The sequence below is a fragment of the Streptopelia decaocto genome (genome assembly GCF_964273445.1).
Source record: "Streptopelia decaocto genome assembly, chromosome: 1".
NCBI classification, from domain to species: Eukaryota; Metazoa; Chordata; class Aves; order Columbiformes; family Columbidae; genus Streptopelia; species Streptopelia decaocto.
In genome coordinates this window covers 49,767,741-49,775,437 of record NC_138663.1, presented here as the reverse complement: position 1 = coordinate 49,775,437, position 7,697 = coordinate 49,767,741, and the positions used below count along the sequence as shown (strand labels likewise).

At 35.3% G+C, this 7,697-nt stretch overlaps 1 protein-coding gene across 2 annotated transcripts in view; it reads right to left on the bottom strand.

The window, feature by feature from the left end:
• Nucleotides 1–240: 240 nt before the first annotated feature.
• The window catches only part of RASSF9 (Ras association domain family member 9), a 28,983-nt gene continuing 21,526 nt past the window's right edge, over nt 241–7,697 (bottom strand). For both annotated transcript variants that reach the window (XM_082051875.1, XM_082051876.1), the window contains exon 2: nt 241–4,534. In XM_082051875.1, the coding sequence (XP_081908001.1) occupies nt 3,259–4,534 (1,276 nt within the window). In that variant the 3' untranslated portion in view covers nt 241–3,258. The remainder of the gene's footprint in view (nt 4,535–7,697) is intronic.

Sequence of the window (7,697 nt, the reverse complement as noted above, 5' to 3'; positions counted from 1 at the left end):
GTAATGGACTGGATTTCCTTTCATTTCACCTTGACATTTCACATTTCCACTCCCTGAGTAGAATTTTTCTCTCATCTTACGTAGGACTTCTTTCATCTTCCTCTTTGTTGGTAAGTATAACATAGTCCATGGAAAATTTTATAAAATAAAACAAAAAAGTGAAGGTGGACAGGGAACCGGCTTAAGAGAATGACATGAAATGAGTCAAAATGTTTTATTGTGCATTTCCTTGTGGGAATTAAAAAAACAAATCATACATAGTTGAGAAAAAAGAAGAATGGTCAAGTAAGGTTCATAAAGTATAGTTACAGCATTGTAAAACAGACATAACAAGCATATGAAAAGTGTAGAGGTAGATAAACAGCAAAGAGTGCAGAGAGTCTTTAATCATCTTGTACCTTTATCTAAATTCTGAAAGAAACAAGTAGGTTTGTGATCTCAAACTATAAGCTTCAAATATAAGATTCAAAACACAGGATTTTTTAATATTATTTTATTTTTTAAGAAATACTCTCTCCCAACCTATTTTTCCTAATTTCTTCTTAAAATACAGTAATACTCTTAAGATCTACACATTGCAAGGGATGTACAATCAAGCATGTAGTGTGGATAAAGATCAGCTCTGATAACCAGTAAAAGTTTCTATGGTTGAAATAAATCTCATAGAATATGAGTGGAAATTCTTTCCCCCACTGATCTTGTATAACACTTGCCTGCACAGGTGTGAACATTATTCTGTTTGAGTTCTTTATCCCTTAAGTATTTATATTAAAAAATTGCTCATTAGAAAAAACTGCTAGCTAAATTCACAAGAAATCATAGACTACATCAGCCTACTCTCAACATTAAGAGCTCTGTGCGTACTACTTGTCAGAGTGATGCCACAGAGTTCAAATGATGCTGAGTTGCGTTAATAAATTATTACAAAGATCACACATTTGATACATCATTGTGTTTCCATCAGGAGCTGAGTCTAAATATGACAAACTACTATTGAAGTATTCAAATAACATCATATGACAAAAAACAACACAACACAAAATATATTAAGGCAACTAGCACACTTTCCCAGAAAAACAAAAACAAACAAAACAAAACAAAACAACACCACCCTATTTATAATATCAAGGATCAAAAACACTTAAAAAAAACTTTTAAAAAAGACAAAATTTTAGAAAAGGGTTTTCTTTTTGCCTTTTTCCTTTTTTTTTTTTTTTTTTTTTTTTTTTTTTTTTTTTTTTCCCTATATCAAATATGTGCTAATCAGGAATTCTGGCACTTTGGTCATTTTAGAAAACAGATAGTTGACAGACATTTAAGAGAAGAAAAATACAGAAAGAGAAAGCAGTGAATCTGAAAGTATTTTACATTTATACTTTCTAGGTCCTGTCCATTCATTTGCTTTGTAGGCTTTTAATTCCAGGATATGCTTGAATTTTACTAGAGCTACACTTCTTTTAGAAACATTGTAACTACTTCTCCATTCAAGTCCCTTAATCATGAGTGTTAAACAGCTGGATCTGCAAAATATAAACATGGCAACCCAGAAAATACTCAGGTGTGGAGGGGTTTTGATAGATAAAGATCTGTTGCTGAATTAGTCAGGCTCAAAGGAATCTCAAGGCCACTTCAAGAAGCTGAGAACAGAATCTGCTGTGAGAAAGAGGGGCGTTCCTCAATCAGTGGGGTCCTGGTGTGGCGTGAATCATCGGACGTATCATCAGTGAGACTCCAGTGCATGGACAGCCCATGATACTCATTTAGCGAATCCATGCTTGGAGCATGGACGCGTGATTAGAATATAGTTGCATATATAAGGAGGCTTGTTTCTGTAATAAATGGCTTTAGCATGATTCACATTGAATCGAATTGTTTGCTGAGTCCTTTATCGCTCCAACACTCAGGTACTCTGTTCGCAGAGTCTCTAGCTCAGAATTAGAAATCTTGTTTGGTAACTGAAGAGAAACCTTAGTTATATACCTTTGCTCTGGATTAATAGCAATGTGCTGGAGAAGGATTTGAGATAAAACTACTACATCCTAAGTGAAATCACTTGACTTAATCACATAGTTGTAAATTCTTGTGTTATGCATCCTTTTTTTTTCCTGGGGTCCAATATTTAATTAGCTACATATAAAAAGTGGATCAGCTTTAGCTGTATCCCAAAGTCCCCATCGAGGATTTACAGGTCCATATCCCTGTTCCATAACAGAGTGAGATGCAATTTGACAGCCTACCTGCTACATGAAAATGGTAACTACCTGGCTATTGAGAAACAGTGCCCAGCCAGAGCCAAAAATGTCCGGTTCCTGCCCATCCCTTCTGTTATGCTTTATTTGGTAGTCATGATCTGAGAAGGTCTAAGACATTGGATCCAACTGCTGAAATAGGCAGGAGAAAGCCTTGCTGAAAATGCCCCTGGGGTTGGGTGTGAGCTTGGGATTTGATCGGCTGGCACAAGCAGGATGTAGGCAGTTCTGACATGCCCACTGGCAGAAACTACATGGACTTAAGCATCACTGGAACAACTACAGGGTAACAACAGATAAGTAGGGGCTTTAAGGATCTTAGAAGCAATTAAATGCTGCTGAAAAAGAATGGGAATTAAAAACCTACGTGTGTAAGATAATTTTTAAAACAGGACTTAGGTGGTTTTGAAAATATAATCCTGATAACTTAAAACTATATTTAAATATACAGCATAAATGCAATTGCATTTTTTTTGTCCTACAATATAATAAAAACTATTTTTAACAGATTACATGCTCGATTACGTGCTCGATTATATATTCCTTTACATCAGCTTCATAGCAGGGAAACTCCATCTGAATAAAGTTAATGTAACAGAGCAGAAAATCAAGCTCTCTGTTTAGTTTGGTCTAATCTCTAATTCACATTCCTAAAAAGTCAGAGATGCAGAAGTGGACCCAAAGATTAGGGGATATCAAATCTCCAGACTTTTGGTGCAAGCCAGTCCAAATCCTCATGTTTCACTGAGTATCAATAATACAAGGTCTGAATAGTCTATCCTGATTTAGCAAAGCCAACAGCTTGCACCTATTAGTTAACTCATGAGACTGCCCATGCATTTAAGCACAAATATACTATTAAGCGCATAAATAGACACTGTTTACTTTGCTACAGAAGTGCCACAGTTTTAACATCTTGAAGAGCTGAAATCTCAAGACAACAAGGTTTATTGATTCTTATAAATATTCTCCAAAATATGATTTTTCATGAATGTGTGACTGTTTTCAACTATGTTGACAACAGTACCATGTCTCCTGAAGTTATTTCAGAGTCCTGACTGTGTGTAGAGCTAATTCCAGTGTCAGAGTCTGTATCATTTATGTCCAGATTAGTCACTCTATGAACAAAGTCAGGAGCAGCAATGCTGTTACTGGAGATGCCACTGCCCTTGGATGGCTCTTCATCTGATGGAAGCCTAGCTTCAATGCTGTCTTTAACATGTAGTAAATTAAATTCTTCTGTAAGAAGTTCATATTCTTTTTCCTTCTTTTGAAGCAGTGAGTCCCTGTATGTAAGTTCTTTCTGAACACAGCTCAAGTATGAGTTAATTCTCAGACCATCTTTCATACTTTTTTCCAGCTCATATTTTACACTTTCCAAATTTGAGTTTTCTGGTTCAGCATTGGCAGCTCCTTCTGTGCAAACATCATCTCCATTTTTTTCTGTGCATATACCATGTACCTCTCTTTCAATTTCAGCACACAGCTTCTCTATTAATTGTTTGTGATGTTTCAGTCTCTCTTCAACCTGTAAAATTCCCTCACTTTTACTCAAATAGTCATGCACGTCTTTTTGATCATCTGGCCTAATCCCTTGCTGCTCAGCCTCACTTGGATTGATCATTAAATAGGACTCCTGCACATAATTTTCTCCATCATTGGCTACACGATCAAGATGGAATTTCGCTTCACATTTTTCAATTTCCATATCTAGTTCCTTCATTCTAAGGACTTGTTGATGAATGGTATGATCTTGAGAAATGATCAGATGAATAAGCGTCTCCATATTATCTCTCTCTTGCTGAACACTGTCTTGTTTAAGCTTGGCCAGTTTCCGGAAAGTCTTCCTGACAATTTTCTTTTGCTTGTCTATTGGCAACATCTTCATGTAATTCGCTGGACTGAGGTCCCACTGTTTTTCTATATTTTGTACTACCTTAGCTTCAGCAGTCTTCCACAATGGAAATGAGAGGAAAGCATCTGACTTCACCAACACAAAGTGCAAATTAGACTGCTCTTCCCCCCAGGCCTTCCAAAGTCTCAGAATCTTTGTCAAGGGAGGAAGGACTCGCTCTGAGCCTCTCCATTTTTCTACAATGCAGTAATCACTTGGTTTTCCAAAAAGGACCTTTTTCTCTCCAAATGTTGCCTGATGCTCCTCAAGCAGTGCTTGAATCACTTCTGTGCAAGTTGTGCGCTTTGTCAGGCCACATACAATCTTCTCTTCCTGGCAAACCCAAACCACAATCTCTCTTTCATTTGAAGCCATGTCTTTGTTGGGAGATCTGGAAAACAGGAAGAGACCAACTATAAATTACATATCAATGTCACAGACTGTATGAATAATAACTATAATTCTGATACAACTACCACTTTTAAAAATCCCCGTATTTCTGTACAAGACAATATACTTGTTACATGAAGAAATACCTTTGGATTAAGTAACACACATACACACCCATTTCAGCTACTGCTTTAATATTATTACTACTTCAGTTGACCGTGAATCTCACATAAAAAGTTTTTTATCAAATTTAGTTTTTTTTTATGCACAGTAAATCTGTATTAACAATAAGTGATAAAGTTTGGCAGTCTGCATTACATTTCCAGACTGTCCTAGGATAACATAACTTTCAAATCTGCATATCTGTTCTCATCACACATTGCGCAAACATTTGTCATCTCTTAATATCAGCAAGGGAAGAATCATACTTCCAAATATGCACTGAACATAGAAGGACTGAGAAAAGATGATTGAACACTGTCTAAGTTAAAAGAACTTGATGATAAGATAAATCTATAGCTCTTTTGCCACACCTGCACCCACACAAGCATAAACACCATTGTTTTCGACTGTGATTTTTCACTTAAAAGTCTCAAGAAATTTGTTGCTTTTTCTGAAGTACCAAGTAGCTTGAGTTCCAGTGAGTTGTGAGAGAATACCAACTATGACTGAATATATATAATGGTCTGTATTTTATAACCTTTGTAATGATACAGAAATTCAAAAAATGTAAACAGTTTTAATTTTTTAAAAATGTATTTATGAATTCCCGTGCATGTGGTATTAACCTGACATTAGCAGCTGGTACCTCCTTATGCATCGCACTACCTAACTTCAGATGTCTAAGATTTCATTATGGCTACTATAGCCATCTAATCAACATAATCTGTGGAACCTACAGAGTGATTCAGCTGACCCAATACAGAAGTTCACTTTACAGTTAAGTTTGTCCCCATCTGAGTAGCCCTGGATGGCCATAGGCCTATATTGGCAGGGTGGCCTTGTGGAACCTGTCCAGGATATTCCTGTTCTCTGGCCTCCACATGCATAATTTGCTACTTGCCCAGACCTGATGATCTGGCCTCTTGCCTAAAAGGATAAAATATAAACTCCCCGGGCAAAAATGCATTTCTTTGGATTTTCTAGTATCACTTCCAGTTCATTTGAATGAATGAGATTTAACCCAGTCTGACAGAGAAAGCTTGAAAATGACAATTTGGACAATATTCTAATGGCTCAATATCACATTTGTTTCTATCTGGGACTACTTATTTGTAGTACTTTTCTAGCCTTTTAAGATGTAGTAGAAATGGAGTTTTACTTAACTAGGGTTGGACTCTATGATTATTAAAGTGATCCAACTTGTTTTTTTTTTTTTTTTTTTTACCTGTTTTTTTTTTTTTTTTTTTTTTTAAATTACTACACACCACAAGAGACAAACAGCAGGCCAATAAATTGAACTATAATTGACTCAGCTCTAGGTGCCACTCTGACCAGGAGGCAATCATCATCCTTAAAAGACGGGAGACTGTAAATGAATACTATAAAACCTTCAAGAAGGAGTTTATGAGTATCATCGCACAGGAGAGCTCTTTCTAACTGCATTGCTCCAGGTCTTGGAACATTCCTCTTTAAAATTTGTGTTTTGGTAGATTAGTCTGAGTAATGACATCATTTTGCTGCTTCAATAGCTCCCTCTTACAGGCCAGCATTTTATACTTTTAAAACTGGTGTTGAAAAGATTAATAATATTTTCACAGACTACTTCCCAAAACAGGACATCTTTGTCACACACAGAAAATAGCAAAATGGCACAAAGAAACAGAATATTAAAGTTTAAATGGGCGGGAGTGAAAGACAATAGCATATTAAATGGCATTACCCTTAAGTCAGTATCTGCAGGGTTTTTTACTTTTACAAAATACAGGATGCTATAGAAATTTTTTTGTCTGTTGACAGATTGATAGTTAAATGGAACTTACATAAATAGACAATCGAAAGGTAAGTCAGCTGTGACTGTCAAATAACCCAGTGTTTGTTTTACACTACAGACATAAAAAGAAAAAAAAAAACAACACATAAACTAGAGTTGCATTGTGTGTTAAGCATAAAATTACGCAAAATGAATTATGAAAAATCTAATATCTCAAACAATGTCCACTACTGATACATAAATAATTGACCTAGAAATAAAAGTATATTATCAGTCATTGAATTTCAACTTATAAAAGGACAGAAAAGCAAAAATTAACCAGGCATAAAAAACATAAGAAATACTAGTGTGGGACTGTAAGGAAGTAACCTCAGAGCATGTCTTTGCTGTTGCTTTTGTAACCAATAATTACATTTCAGAGAATAAGTTATCTCAGTCTTTTAGCATTCTTCTGAGAGTCTTACACAATTTGTTTTCACATTGAAACTCTTCCTGTTGTTTTCTTTTTCTTGTTTTTTTTTTTTGTTGATTGCCATATTGTCTCCTAGTCACTGTTTTTAACATGTAACAGATTATAAGAGCTAAGCAGAAGCTTACTGTCTCTCTTCCTCCTGGCCCCTTTAAAGCTTTCCTATGAACACAGCTTATGATATTAGTAAATGTTCAAAGTAATTTGAAAACCCCATAGTTGCCCCATAGTATTGGTGCACTGAGTTAAGCAAGCTCTTGATGGAAATACATTGTTTATTGTAAAGTCATACCTACAGGATCTCTGCAAACAATATGGATATAAAATCACATTTAAAAAATACTGTTTTCAATAATTTTCTAGCTGTTTATCACCCCCTATTATTTTTTCAGCTACGATGCACCTGTTTACTAAGACTTTACATTGAGATTTTTGGGGAACGATTTTTCTTTACCTTGTCTATAGCATAATTAATACACTGAAGTCTGAAACTAGTAGTACCATTGCAGGAATGGATAATGGATGCACATGTAGGTATACAAAGAACTCAAGTAGCTTATACATGAAAATACATACACATATATGTATGTATAACTTATGTAACATACACCTTGTAATTATATTGCCACCTTTAACAGAAAAGAAGAAATGTAATTCTTGGATCAAACCAGAACTGTAAAGTGCAAATTCTTTCATTATTTTTCCCATGTGTTTGTCACAACATACATTATCTTCATTTTTATTCAGTAACCTCACCGAATT